General features: G+C 39.9%; 1 protein-coding gene across 5 annotated transcripts in view; it reads right to left on the reverse strand.

The window, feature by feature from the left end:
- Positions 1-15,535, reverse strand: part of KIAA0825 (KIAA0825 ortholog) — a 435,282-nt gene that overhangs the window by 210,503 nt on the left and 209,244 nt on the right. For all 5 annotated transcript variants that reach the window (XM_075067089.1, XM_075067085.1, XM_075067086.1 and 2 more), the window contains 4 exons: positions 10,048-10,187; positions 6,120-6,308; positions 2,593-2,826; positions 555-963 (listed from right to left, as the gene is read on the reverse strand). In XM_075067089.1, the coding sequence (XP_074923190.1) occupies positions 555-963; positions 2,593-2,826; positions 6,120-6,308; positions 10,048-10,187 (972 nt within the window). The remainder of the gene's footprint in view (positions 1-554; positions 964-2,592; positions 2,827-6,119; positions 6,309-10,047; positions 10,188-15,535) is intronic.

A 15,535-nucleotide genomic window follows, 5' to 3' on the forward strand; every position in this document is an offset into this window, starting at 1 on the left:
AAACATTTGGACATTGATGTCAAATCTGGAAGAAGGTTGATATTTGCCTCATAAAGAAACAGTTGGGTGCCTTCCCTGTCCCGATATGCCCGAATTGCCCTCAGGGTTTGTGAAATATGCTTATTTTTTTAATCACAGAAAAAATATAGAAAGCTGTTTAAAGACATTAAGTCCTCTTTAATTTAATCACCATAGCAAAATCCATTTACAAACATACTATACTGCCCTCCAGTTAGTGTACCTGTTCACATAAAGAAAGATTAGAAACTAAATTGTCCTTGTTTTATGATAACTGTGATAATCAGAAATCTCTTTGTGAGTAGACTGTTCCAATGAAACAACTGTGGTTTACATTTTTACTATGCAATTGATTTCCACAAATCTTTTACTATCAAACTTTTACGCTTTTAAGAACTACTCTAAATTAGAGAAAATAAAATCAGTGTTCACCTGCATTTTGTTTACCGGTATGTATTTGTTTGATGCTATTATGAACTTCCGCAAATAGCTCAATGAAAGAAATATATCATCTGAAAATATTAAATTCTTCTTACCAGTCAGTGCTCAATTTTCTTGCTTTCAGCAACTGGCTTTCAATCCAGTTTGGTCTTTGTTGTTCTATACTCTGTATAACCTTCTGTGTTACTTGTTTAGGACTAGTTTTCTGTTTTCCCACAATACTTTCCAAACAGACACGAACTAAAGTGAGTTTCTCTTTGCTCCATCTGTCAAGCGTTACACCTGTTAAAAGTTCTGCGGTGTTTCCATCCTCAAATATCCGACATATAATTACAATCAAGTTCCAGACAAGCAGACCAGATTTCTTCGATTCAACAAAGTTTTTTGACATTTTTCTCTCAGATAGAAAAAAGAAGTATTTAATTGGGGGAGGCAAACATGCAATCACTGTAGGTAACTTGCTGATTACAATAGATACAGCCTGAGCTGCAAGCCTTGTGAAGCCTTAAATAAAAGAAAAAAAGAAAGAAAAGAAGGTATGATTAACGTTAATATTCTGGTTCTATCATAGTACAGTTATGAGTGTTCTATGATGATGTCTAACTTTTGTAGTGAAAATGGCTGAAAAGATTAAGCACTCAAAAGTGTAGCTAGACCTCTACTGTGCTTTACTGTATATTAATCTCCAAAAATCTATTGAAATGAGATCCTGTAATGACCTGAAAATAGAAAACCAAGAAACTTTAGAATTAAGATCGCTATTCCATATGTATCTAGTCCTGTTGTGCTCAGCTATTTCAGCACAAATAATAGAGCACAGCACAGCTATTACAGCACTTTTAATAGAGATAAAGATCACTCATTATTCTGAGTGACTTGGAATAAAATGGGACAACAGTTTGACTTTAAAATTGCTTTGTGTTTGTTTAATTTGCAGTGTAGGGTAATGTGCTAAATCTCTCAGAGTCTTGAAGTGAATTTGTAATGTTTACTCCCTGCACCCCTTTCCCTTTTTAGGCCCACAAATCTCCTCACACCACTCATAATTATTGGCTTCTGCAATATAAGCAAGATGTATGCTGGTACAGCACCTACTATTGAATTGTTCTGGAAATTGGAAGGTAACTACAAAAGAAACACAGATTGAAAAAAGGGAGAGAAGGACACAATTAAAAAGAGAAAGGAGACCAAATATATAACATGATAGAAATAAAAAGTGGGAAGGAAAAAGGATATGAAGAAGAATGGGGTAGATGCTCAAGCAGTGTAAAGCGGCCTTACAAAGTAGACTTAAAAATAATTTACTCCCACTTTTCATTGCCAGAATATTGTGAAGGGATGTCAGTGTAACTGAGAATCAGGTCATGATTTTGGTGCCAATCATTTTTTTCTTTTTTGGATCTTTGCAAAAATTAAAATGATGGTTGTTTAGCCACAGGTGGTCAAAAAAAGTACTTGAAATAATCTTTACTCCCTATCCATTTTAAAAATGTTTTCTATTATCCATGTTTACCATATTACTTTACTTATTTTAATAATGGTTTAGAGAAAAATATCTGCAGTTGCAAATTGTATGCTAATTTCAATGCTATATAAATTGCTGTGTTATAAAGCAGTGATACATGAGGTTGTAATGTTTCAACCCCAATAACATATCTTAATTAAAACTGTGATGACTATGAGATATTTACAAATCAACAAAATCTAAAAGGTTCACAGTACTTTACACTGGTTGATAAACAAAATGAACTAAAACGATTTCCTGGTTTTGACCACCAAGAGATCATCCTAGGATATCTTGAAGCCTATTGTACTGTTCTCTAGTTCTGTGAGATACGTGAAAAGACTTAAAATAACTATATAGACTTTTAAAACACCACAGATGAATGCAAGGATGTAAATCCCAAGTTATTGCAGTTCTAACTTAATAAAGAAGAAACATACTGACATAACAATTTCACTAATACTTTTCTGGAAAAAAATCAGGAAATTTGCTTGCAATTTACAATAATGTTTGTTGTCAAATCATACCACATATCAATTCTAATTCTTCAATTTTGATATGTTCTCATTAAATGGGTAACACACTCCGATGATAGGTTTATATAAGAACACTATTTAAGTGTCACCTACATTTCCCAGATACTTTTCTCTTCATTTCTCTAGGTGTATAATTCCATTCCTTTGGAACTGTCTTCAGCAAACTTTCAGGAACTATTTGCTTATGTTGATAGGTTCCATAGTTCTCTTTTGCCTCCCACGAATGCATCAAAGAAATTATTTGCTTCACTATACCCTTGACTGAATTAATCAAAGTCAGCTTCAAACATCTGATAACCTCTGGCTCTGATTCACCACAACTAGAAACTTCAGACAAAAAAAAAGTATTAAACATTCAATATGCAAGCAGTCATTTGTGCATATTTGATTACTATTAGAATTTCAAAAAGAGATATTATAAAACCCTTCTGAAAAGAAGTGCAACAAAATTATGATTCAGAACAACTTCATAGTTACAGTCCTGTAACTAATTAAAGAAATATTACAAAATTAAAATAATATGGCTTGTATGACTTAATATTACAGGAGCATCTATTTTATAGTTTAATTTCTTTTTTCTTTTGTTTTTTCCCTTTAATTTGAAGCTAAAAATTACACTTTTCCAAATGATATTGTCCCTTTCCATGCTGCATATGTTTCTAGTTTATTTGTTTTAATAGAGCCAGCTGATATGACCATTTTTGTTTACTTCTTTACCTCCCTAGCTGGATCATCAATAACATTAGCACAGAATTGAGAATAGTATTTGATAGTTAACCAGACTGTTTGGTACTGCTTAATTAGAAAGCAAGCAGAAGGAAAACAGAAGAGAACATTCCAATAACAAAATGATGGAATTAAAAAAACCCAAATCTATTATCTAGCACAGAGTACCGCCATATTACTCTAGACAATATTCCACAGGTTAGTTATCTACAACATAGTTTATATTGTGAGTAGCAGGTATCAAGATGATATAAGAGCATTCTTTCCCTTATTCTTAATATCTTAGAGAATTTACCATTCTCTCCAGAAAATGGACATTGCAGCCCTCAAGTCACATAACATGTAGTTGTCATAAACAGATAGCTAAGGGTTAATGTTTCTTTTACCTGTAAAGGGTTAACAAAGGGAACCAAACACCTGACCAGAGGACCAATCAGGAAACAAGATTTTTCAAATCTCAAGGGAGAGAAGTTTTAGGTGTGTGTTCTTTGTCTCGTCTCTGTTGCTCTCTAGTCTCTGAGGGGATCACTATCTCCAGGCTTTCTAATCTTCTGTTTCCAAGTTGTAAGTACAAAGGTAGAAAGACAATAGGCTTATATTGTTTTTCTTGTATTTACATGTGTGTAGTTTGCTGGAATGTTTTAAATTGTATCTCTTTTTGGATAAGACTGTTTATTCCTTTTATTTCTTTTAAGCCAATAACCCTGTACATTGTCACCTTGATACAGAGACCATTTTTATGTCTTTTTCTTTCTTTTTATATAAAGCTTTCTTTTTAAGACCTGTTTGATTTTTTTTCTAGTTGGGGCTCAAGGAGATTGAGTCTGCAGCTCACCAGGGAATTGGTGGGAGGAATTGAAACAGGGTGATCTTCCAGGGTCATCCAGGGAGGAAGTAACGAGGAAACAAAGAGAGGGGGTTGTTTCCCTTTGTTGTGAGACTCAGGGCATCTGAGTCTTGGGATCCCCCCGGGAAGGCTCTGGGGAGACCAGAGTGAGCCAGGCACTGGAATTCCTGGCTGGTGGCAGCACTATCAGATCTAAGCTGGTAATTAAGCTTGGAGGTTTCATGCTAGCATCTCATTTTCTGAACTCTAAGGTTCAGATCTGAGTAGAAAAGCTATGACAGTAGTTCTTACTGGAAGTTCCACCAGATGCTGGAGTGGCAATTTTGAAGGGTATGTGTGGAAGCAGATTGTCACAAAACTTCAAAATTTTGACTAAGTAGAGGCCACCACTACTTTACTAATATGCAGGACTAAAATGAAAAAAGTGATTTGTGGATGGGTGATGAAGAAAGTGGAACGAGGAAAAGGAAGGTGAGAATGAGGCAGACTGAAGAATCACACGCCAATCAACAAATGAACTGGGCTGCAGGACAGCTAACAGCAGACCCCAAAATGGAATTCAGCAGAATTGTCCCTCAGAAAATTTGAGAATTTTCAGTTAAACTTGAATGGAGAAAGGAGAGAGAAAGCAATAGGGAGGATGTCGCCATCGTCGTTTCAGGCTGGGGAGAGGTCTGGGGGTGCTGTAGCAGGAAATGTAGCTCAACATTCTTGGAAGTAGTTGATGCAGATGTCTTGGTGAGACAAGCGGGAGGGAATGCAAGGTGGGGATGCTGGCGCAGTAATTTTATGAAGTGTAGGAGCTATAGGAGTTGCCTGTTAAAATATATGGAAGCTGAACGTTGGTTCCTTTGGTCATTTAGTTGTCATATCTTAGGTCAGGGAAATTTGAAAAGGCTCTTCTTAAAGCAGCATATTCTGTCTGATTGATAAAGGATGATGTTACTGACATCATAGAGTTCTTCCTTCTCTTTGTTATCTATCCTCTCCTCTTATTTCCCTCCTGCCTTTTCTTCTTTTCTTTTTTGCTATATCACCTCTCTCCTGTTTCATTTTTCTGTTTTACTCCCTTTCCCTCTCTTTTTGGGGGAATGGAAGCTTCCATATAACCTCACTCTCTTTACCTGTTCTGGGGTCAGCTAGAGGCCTTTGTCCAAACTTCTTTCACTTGTCCAAGGGGACAAATGTCTGCTTCCATCCCCCTCTCAGTCTCATCCCCCACCTCAGGACCCTTCTGTAAGTTTCTATAGAACCCCACCTCTCATCCCTCTTTGAAACCCAACATCCTCTGTGCCTTTCTTCTTCTCCCCTCCTTCTGTGCCTCAGGCCACTGGGTCTCCCCTGCAGCTCACACACTCCTGGGGAGCATCTCCACCCCCTTGATGGTCACTACCCTCTCTATTCTGTCTCTTGCCTTCACTCAGATCCCCCTCTCCCCAACTTTCCTCAGGGCCTCGCCACACCCCTTTTTGGGCACAGAGAGCTATTTACTCCCGTCACTTTCTTCCCCTTGGGTCCTACACCTTAACACTTTGGAAATCAGCAGTGGCCTCCAACTCCTATCCCAGACATCTCTCCCCGTCCACTCACAACTCGGAGCCCTTCTCTCTTTGCATCACCAAGTAGCAGGGCTTCTGATCCATTCAAAACCAGCATCCACACTGCACCTCCTATGTTAGATAGGCAGGAACAGAGAAACTAAGCATTCAGCAATTATAGGTGGTGTTTGCTGATTGCTGCCTGGGCCCTCTGAGATTTGGAACAGCCCTCATCCCTAAGGTCAGACACTTTTGAAAATTGGACACCCACTGCACCACAATTTTTTCTACAACCGCAAATATTGTAACCACTGTTTCTCCAAGCCCTTGTTGTATTAGGCTGCAAATGTTCATAATATGATTCTTCAAAACACTTCAAAATTCTAATATTATTTTAAGTAACCTTCCATAATTTGGGCCAACTTATTAAAAGAAAAACTAATATATCTGAAAATGAACAAGATTAAACACTGGTTTTAGAACGTTTATATCACTAATTGTTTTCATACCTGATATATTGTATAAGCAATCCCATAGTTGCTCTTTTTTCATGCAGCTCTCAAGAACTCTACCAAGTGATTTGGGCGATAAAGTGCAATAGGATAATACTGTAAAGATTGCTTCAGTCAAAGTAGGCTCTTTGTTATTTATCTGTTTTATGCAGGAACTTTGTTCATCACATTTTGATACTTCAATTTCTTGAAAATGAATAAAATAATGGTTAGTAGAATTTCCAATTAATTCTAGTTATGGAAATAAAAAGTGTCAAAGCAAACTGAAAACTGTATTTGAACTACATTTCAAAACACAATACCACTGAAATCTTTCACATAATAACATTTGATTAATTATGTCTGCTTAAGTTATATCCAGTCATTAAAAAAATATCAGAAGTACTTAAAAAAATGCAGTATATCCCTACTTTAAGTCAAATTTCATTCAAAACATAATTAGAATTTTATTATTCACCTATACATAAACTAAAATAGCAGTGATCAATACAGTGCTATTTCTGTAATACACCGATACCTCAATATAATGCCACCCGATAAAACACGAATTTGGATATAATGCAGTAAAGCGGTGCTCGGGGGGGTGGGGCTGCACATTCCAGTGGATCAAAGCAAGTTCAATATAACACGGTTTCACCTATAATGCGGTAAGATTTTTTTGGCTCCCAAGGACAGCGTTATATCGACGTAGAGGTATAGTTAGGATGACCATCAATAAATTTTACTCATCACTTGGGTAATTTCATTATTATAGTAATAAAATAAAATAATATAAATCAATTGGTTAATATGCAAATCAAATGACATGACAGTTAGAGACCTCTCCCAAACACTAAAGTTTTGTTTTTTATTTTATTTCTCAAAAACAAAATCTCAGTCCTGGTAAGACACCCAGGCCAATATTTTCAAAAGTGAATAGTGATTTTGACACCTTAAAAGGATTTTTTGTTTTGTTTTGTTTTTTATAGGCATAGTGCTCAGCGTTGTAGGGAATTTCTTCATTAACTCAGGCTGGGCACCCACAATCTCTAGCCACTTGTAAAAATCTTGGTTTCAGAGTTAAGAGATTATTTTGATCAGATACACACAAGTGAATGTTGTAGTGTCTCCTCACTCTCCAGGATGGTCAGTAGATTAATCTGTTTGTGCAAAAAGGACAGCACTGTAGCTGGGCCTCATACTAGGATCCTTATAGTCTTCATGTAGCAACTCTATCAATTGATCTAAAAGGAACGTACAGATTCCTTGTCCAGCAGGAATTTTGCCAAGTTTAGCTCTATATACGTCTTATCTTATCACTGTGATTCACTTAAGTGAATGTGAATTTTTTTTGTACAAAATGAGGGAAGATAAAGTCTCAAAGGAGGAGTTGGGAAATCCTGCCTTACTCTTCAATCCAGTTGCAGTGTAGAGTATCTGAATTCTCCTATGAGATATGAGACATTTCTGAAATTCAGTTCCCTCTCGTTTTGCTCCAATTACTTTTCTTTGAATATTAATTGCTCAGTCACCTAAAGTGGCTAAAAAAATCACAAGATTCAAAAAAATAATAAACGTGGCATCAGTTTATTTGCCTTCTAGGTTTTGAATCCTTAGGGTTCATATTTTGAAGCTTTTCTCCACAACTGTAAGAGTTAGAAACTTACTTTTAAAAATGAAAATTAGATTTCTATGTACTCACATGATTCCCTCATCAAATATTGAGAGAGACTCATAATAAAATAATGAGAGTTGGCAAGAGTGCGGCCACAGCTCCATCCACTCCCATCTTTCTCCCATTTTGGAGAACTGCTCTTGGGCACTGCTGATATTTTGGATGGTTCTTACACAGTCCACACAAGGACAGGAAAAGCTTCCTAGTCCTTCCATTCATAACTAGGAATTATTTGGGGGAAGTTCTATGGCCTGTGTTACACAGCAAGTCAGACTAGATAACCTCAGTAGTCCCTTCTGGCCTTCGGATCTAAGAAAAACTACACAGCCACACAAGGAGAGTGGGTACTACAACTTATCTCTACGTATTTGTGTAATGCCTCGCATAATAAGCGCAATGGAACTATGATGATACAATCATCACCACCCACTAAATACATCTGAAACATATAAGTACTTATTTAAATGTAATTTTTGCTGACATATTTTTGCTTTTTGAGCATAAGAGAAGGAAAAAGTTGAGACATTTAAAAAAAATTTATCTTTAGAAATTCTGCATGACTCATGCTGTGAAGTTAAATTTCAGGTAGTTTGTGGTCAGTTATGCAAATTACTCCAAAATTCAAAATTATAACATGCTTGTCTTTTAACCGCTTAAACATATCACTCTGAATTCAGACATATATAATTACTACTTCTGATGAAATATGTATTCATGTAAGACTTTGGGCTGCATGAAGAAAAAACAAAATCTATTTTCTTTGCTATGACCAAGAAATACACTTGATAATTTTAGATTACTTTATACAGAAAGCTAGATCAGTTACACTTCTACAGATACGTAACATTATCAAGACTGTATCAGTTTTCCCAGAGTTTTAGGTGTAAAAAGTGCACTGTTTGAAATGGTATTGGTGTTTTGTTGATCCATACAGTATACTATTTTATAACACTTAATGTTTCTTTCCCATAAAATATCAAATTTGTAATGTAAAGAATGTGGTCAATTTTACCAGCACATATTTAATCAAACAGAAATTACTCTAGAAGAAAAAGATGATTACCGGTTTCAGTGTTACATAAAACAACAGTTTATCAATGTTATTATAGTTAATATAGCTCCACAGCATATATAAACAATATAATTTCTAACTTTAAGTAGCATATATTCCCCTGAACCTCAAAGGGCTGGTCAGTCAATAGATTAATAAATTCTGTCACTTCATCCTTGTGATAATTGAAGCAGCTAGTAAATTTCAATAGCAGATAACACCACGGTAAGGATATTATCCTGATCAAACATTTGTCAGTCTTTATAAAAGATGACAGGTATTTGAATAGGTAAGTGAATGCAGTTCAGCACTCAATAAGAAGCATGACAGAAGTTGAAGCAATGTTGTGCTCTGACAAATGTAAGACCACTTTAAAATGACAGAAGTAAATTATGTCATGTTTAATAGTATGTGGACCTAATATTTTCTATTTTGATAAGTAATGAGAAATTCATTTGCAAAAGAATAATAAAAACTGATTTTTAACAACAGAATATAGTTCAACATTACGGCAAACATTATGCCAAATCCGTAACTACACCATAAAGGAATCAAAATGCTGAATAGTTTATCTGAAAGCTACTAAAGTGTTAGATGTGATGATAATGTTTATTGTTTTCAAACACAGTAAAAGCACAATAAAAGATGAAAGCCTGTGTAGAACCATTCTTCCATTTGCTTTCCTTTTTCTCACATATTTACATATCTCTAACTATTAAAATATGAGGAAGAATACAGTCGAAGTTTACAGTAACATAAACACATACAATTTCTTAACCAAAATCTCTTAGAAGCTTTTCAATGTTGAAAGCAAGTGATCCTTTAGAGTCCTAACTCAGACTAGTTTTTTTCAAGCAAAAGCTAATTAAAGCAGTTTTGATATCAAAACTCTGATAAGTTCAAATTCATCCATTTCTTCTTAAAAGCAAACTGATTTGAAGTTGTGACAGTGGTCTATTTTATCAAAATGCTATCTGCTTTCAAAATATGAATGTTTATATTGACTGCAACTCTCTTAGTAAAAAGTGAAAAAGAATTCTTCCTCCCTCCACCCCTCCCCCAGTTCAATATTTCTCCCACTAATAACTGGATAACTAATGATACCCACAACTGGCTGGTATCCTTCCATCAACAGTCAAGTAGTGAAAAATATAGCAAAACTCAAAAATTTGTGTGTGTTTTCTTGCTGCCATTCTTACAAACAAAGCGCAAATACTTACTTGAACTTTTCAATAAAATTTTCACTAAGAGACAATCCTGATGTAGCAGTGTTTCCAAAAGCAAGTTCCAATTACAATACGGTTGGGATAAGAGCAGTTTCAGTTGACCCTGGGCTGCCATTTCTCCGGTTGATGGAGTCCTTTCAAAATGTAAGATAAAGACAGAATAATGTAGTTAATTTATCTATGAAATTAATAGCCTTAAAGTGCAGACGTAATGCTAACTCCTTTAAATGTCAATTCCTCCCAGATTACTCAGAAAATGCTTTCATGCTTGCTTACTTTAAGGCTGCTCGGGGAAGGAATTACATTTAATCTCAACTAGCTAAAAGCAAATTAACATTTGGTAGTCTGCCAAATTTATAACTGATACAAAGTAACCCCACTTATCTCTTTCATGGAACCATATATGTTCTTGTTCCATGAGGCAAAAATGAATTTTCTCGTGCTTCAATAAACTTGAGGTTATTATATTTTAGTACAGTGTTACATTAATTGTTTAGCATGAGGCTATAAAATATCTGAAATCAAGTATAAGAAGTGGATAAATAACAAAACCAATGCAAATGCTAAAAGGAGTATGCAATGGGGTGCTACAGGAGCCGTGTTTTCAGTGTAAAGGATATTTTTCCAAGTCCTGCAAAATCCACATGCAAAAAGAGATTGCTCTAATAACTGGCATGCCAGCAAAGGGCCCTAGGTAGAGACAGTGGTTCAAATCTGAGTTCTTTCTGGTCACAGACTTCCTGAGATACAAGCCTTTAAAATTGGTCAGGATCCAAATGAATTTACGTCTCAGGATTTAACTAGAGCTCAGCTAATGAATACCACCAAGAGGCAGCTTCAAAATGCAAAAATTAAGAAGTTAATTGATTTTGAGTCTGGTTCTACAATGTGATGCACCTGGCTGCTGCAAGCAACCTTCCCCACTCTCCCTGCCCCATCTGACCCCAACAGCGGACTCAGAGCTCCTAGCTCAGTAGAGTTGTGCAAGGGATGACCCTCAACACCCTGGCCACTCCCCTTTCTGGCAGGGCAGCCGCTTGGTTCCTCACACTTTCTGTCCTCTCTGCCCTCCCTGGGGCTGTGTGCTGGCGCACCCGTGCAGCATTCACTGTCTGCGTGGCAAGTGGGACCCAGCCCCAAAACTTAGCTCTAGCGAGGGGGAGCTGAAGCTGCCATTGCAGGAGGCTTCAGGGAAGTTTTTGGGGCTGGCTTCCACTTGTTGCTCTGACAGTGCACACAGCCCAGGTACCCTTGCACACACAGTGCCAGGGAGGGCAGGGGAGGCCTGGGAGCAAAGACCAGAGAGCAGAGGACAGGGAGGGGCAGGACTCTTGGCTCAGCACAGCCAGTGGAGGGGTATTCCCAACATCTGAGCGAGCGGTAGTTGCCTCGCACCTGTCAGCTTTGCTCCCTGGTCCATGCAAGCTCCGCACAGCAGCAAGGAGGAGTGGAGCAGGAATGGCAAAACTGCTCAGCAAGGCAGTAATGGCACTTCAAGCTATTACACTGGCTGCCTGCAGCGCTGGTCCTCTGCTGCCAGGAACTCTGGGATACATCAGGAGGACTTCTGGGACCCGAGTCAAGTGCAAACATGTGGTCACATGCACACACAGGAAATCAGTAGGGCTTGGACCTTCAATCCCTGCATGGCTCTGGGACCCTAGATTTGCACAACTGATGTGTGGATGCAAGAGTGGTTAGGCTTCAGTCCAGGTTCAAACCTGGACTTACATTTCTATGTAGACATACCCTTAGTCTGACCTCAGTGGTATGCAAGGCTTTAGAACAAAATGTGAAGGAAGGAATAATTAAATCAATAGAGCAGGGGTGGGCAAACTTTTTGGGCTGAGGGCCACATCTGGGTGGGGAAATTGTACGCAGGGCCAGGGCAAGGGGTCGGGGTGTGGGAGGGAGTACGGGATGTAGGAGCGGGTGCAGTGAGCAGGAAGGGGCTCAAGGCAAGGGATTGGGGCAGAGGAGGGGAGTGGAGTGTATGAGGGGGCTCAGGGAAGGGGGTCAGGGTGCAGGAAGTGTGCGGAGTGCAGGAGGGGGCTCAGGGCAGGGGTTGGGGTGCGGGAGGGGTACAGTAGGAGCTCAGGGCAGGAGATTGGGGTGCAGGAGGGGTGCGGGGTGTACGAGGGGACTCAGTGCAGGGAACTGGGGTGCAGGAGAGGTGCAAGGTGCAGGAAAGGGGCTTAGGGCAGGGAGTTGGGGTGGCAGCATGCAGGAGGGGTTCAAGCTCTGGGGCGGCAGAGGCATGCAATGGGACCAGGGCAGGCTCCCTGCCTGGTATCAGAGGGGTAGCCATGTTAATCTGGATCTGTAAAAGCAGCAAAGAATCCTGTGGCACCTTATAGACTAACAGATGTTTTGGAGCATGAGCTTTCGTGGGTGAATACCCACTTCATCAGATGCATGAGTGGAATTTCCAGGGGCAGGTATATATATGCAAGCAAGCTAGAGATAATGAGGTGAGTTCAATCAGGGAGGATGAGGCCCTGTTCTAGCACCTGAGGTGTGGAAAACCAAGGGAGGAGAAACTGGTTTTGTGTTGCAAGCCATTCACAGTCTTTGTTTAATCCTGAGCTGATGGTGTCAAATTTGCAGAGACTGAAGGTCAGCAGTTTCTCTTTGGAAGTCTGGGCTGAAGTTTTTTTGCTGCAGGGATGGCCACCTTAAGATCTGCTACAGCGTGGCCAGGGAGGTTGAAGTGTTCTCCTACAGGGTTTTGTATATTGCCATTCTAATATGGATTTGTGTCCATTATCCTTTTCCGTAGAGATGTCCAGTTTGGCCAATGTACATAGCAGAGGGCATTGCTGGCATATGATGGCGTATATTGATTGGTGCACGTGCAGTGAATGAACCGATGATGGTGTGCTGATCTGGTTAGGTTCTGTGATGGTGTCGCAGGGCAGAGTTGGCATCGAGGTTGTTGCATGGATTGGTTCCTGAGCTAGAGTTACTATGGTGGGTGTGCAGTTACTGGTGAGAATATGTTTCAGGTTGGCAGGTTGTCTGTGGGCGGAGGCTGGCCTGCCACCAAGGCTGTGAAAGTGTGGGATCATTGTCCAGGATGGGTTGTAGATCCCTGATGATGCGTTGGAGGGTTTAAGCTGGGACAGTATGTGATGGCCAGTGGAGTCCTGTTGGTTTCTTTTCTTGGGTTTGTCTTGCAGTGGAGGCTTCTGGGTACACATCTGGCTCTGTTTCCTTATTTCATCGTGCGGGTATTGTAGTTTTGAGAATGCTTGGTGGAGATTTTGTAGGCGTTGGCCTCTGTCTGAGGGGTCAGAGCAGATGCGGTTGTACCTCAGTGTTGCTGTAGACAATGGATTGTGTGATGTGCCGGGATGGAAGCTGAGGCATGAAGGTAGGCATAGCGGTCGGTAGGTTTTCGGTATAGGGTGGTGTTAATGTGACCATCACTTATTTGCACCGTAGTGTCTAGGAAGTCGACCTCTCATGTAGATTGGTCCAGGCTGAGGTTGATGTGGGTGGAAGCTATTGAAATCGTGGTGGAATTTTCCAGAGACTCCTTCCCATGGTCCAGATGATGAAGATTCATCAATGTAGCATAGGTAGAGAAGGGCGTGAGTGTTACGAGAGCTGAGGAAGCGTTGTTCCAGGTCGGCCATAAAAATATTGGCATATTGTGGGGCCATGCGGATGCCCATAGTGGTGCCACTGATCTGGAGATATATATTGTCATCAAATTTGAAATAGTTATGTGTGAGGATAAAGGCACAAAGCTCAGCAGCCAGTTGTGCTGTGGCATCATCAGGGATACTGTTTCTGACAGCTTGTGCTCCCTGCCTGCTTACCTTGTCCCTGTGCCACTCCAGGAAGCGCTGAGGACCCTGGGGGAGGCAGGGTGGAGGGCTCTGCATGTGCTGCCCTTGCAGTGCCTCCAGGTACATCCACCAATGCTCCCATGGTCTGCAGTTCCGCATTCCCGGCCAATAGGAGCTGCGGGGGGGAGGGGTGCCTGGAGACAAAGGCAACGCACGGCACCCTCTGCCCTCCCCCGTGCCCGGGAGCCGCTTCTGAGAGCAGCAACGGGCCTGCAATACCATGGGGGGCAATCCTGAGGGCAAGATCCAAAGCCCTGAGGGGCCATAGTTTGCCCACCCCTGCAATAGAGGTAAATGGTAAAGGGGATGAAATGCAACACTGGTTTACCAAAAGTAGATCATGCCAGACTAACCTGATTTCTTTTTTTCAGAAAATAACTGATTTTTTTGATAAGGGAAGTACAATGGATTTAATGTACTGGGCTTCCACAAAGCTTTTGAGATGGTGCCAGCTGGGAAATTATGAATTAAACTAGGAAGATGAGAATCAATACAAGCACTGTAAAGTGGATAAGGAACTGGCTTAGAGGGAAAAGGTAACAGGCCGTGCTGAAATGTGGATTATTAGTTCAGAGGGAGATTACTAGCGGAGTTCCTCAAGGATTGATTTTGGAACTAATCTTATTCAATATTTTTATGAATGACTGTGGCACAAAAAATAGGAGCATGTCAATGAAATGTGTGGATGACAAAAAATTGGGAGGCATTTTCAATAAGGAGGAGGCTCATAATATCATACAGGAAGAACTAGATGACTCTAAAGACTGGAGTAACAGAAATGGGATGAAATTCAATAGTACAAAATGCACGGTTATGCACGTAGGTCTAAAAGTAAGAATTTCTGGCATGAGATGGAGGCTCTTCAGTTGGAAGCGACAGAAGAGGAGAAAGAATAGATGTGTGGGTTGATCACAGGATGACTATGAGCTACCAGTGTGATGGAGCTATGAAAAAGGCAAATGTGATTCTAGCATGTATTAGATGTGGCATTTCCAGTGGAGACAGACAAATATTAATGCCATTGTACAAGTTACTGGTATGATCTCATTTGGAGATAAATTCTGGCAACTCATGTTCAAGAAAGGTGAATTCAACTGGAGCAGGTGCAGAGAAGAGCTGCTAGGATGATCAGAGGAATGCAGGGCCTATCTGATGAGAGGAGACTGGAAGCACTTGGCTTCTCTAGTCTAGCAAAAAGATGGCTGAGAGGAGATATGATTGCTCTCTATAAATACGTTAGGAGGCTAAATGACAGGGAGGATAAAGAGCTATTTAAGCTAAAGGACAATGTTGGCACAATGGGTATAAACTGGCCATGAATAAATTCAGGCTGGAAATCAGAAGGTGGTTTCTAAATAGAGGGATGAGGTTCTGGAACAGACTCCCAATAAGTGTTGTGGGGGCAAACAACTTAATTAGTTTTAAGGGAGAGCTGGACATATTTATGAGTGCAATTGTGTGACAGGGTTGCTTGTGATGGTGGGCAGTAGGGTTCAACAGCTCTGGACCTCATCTCCAGTTTATGTCTTATGTTCCTAAAAGCTCATGTTTCAAGATTGCCAGCTGACCATCTGTAGGAGTCAGGAATGGATTCTCTCCCCCACACCCCCCTGTTCTCGAACATATTC

Source organism: Chelonoidis abingdonii, chromosome 6, assembly GCF_003597395.2.
Source record: "Chelonoidis abingdonii isolate Lonesome George chromosome 6, CheloAbing_2.0, whole genome shotgun sequence".
Taxonomy (NCBI): domain Eukaryota; kingdom Metazoa; phylum Chordata; order Testudines; family Testudinidae; genus Chelonoidis; species Chelonoidis abingdonii.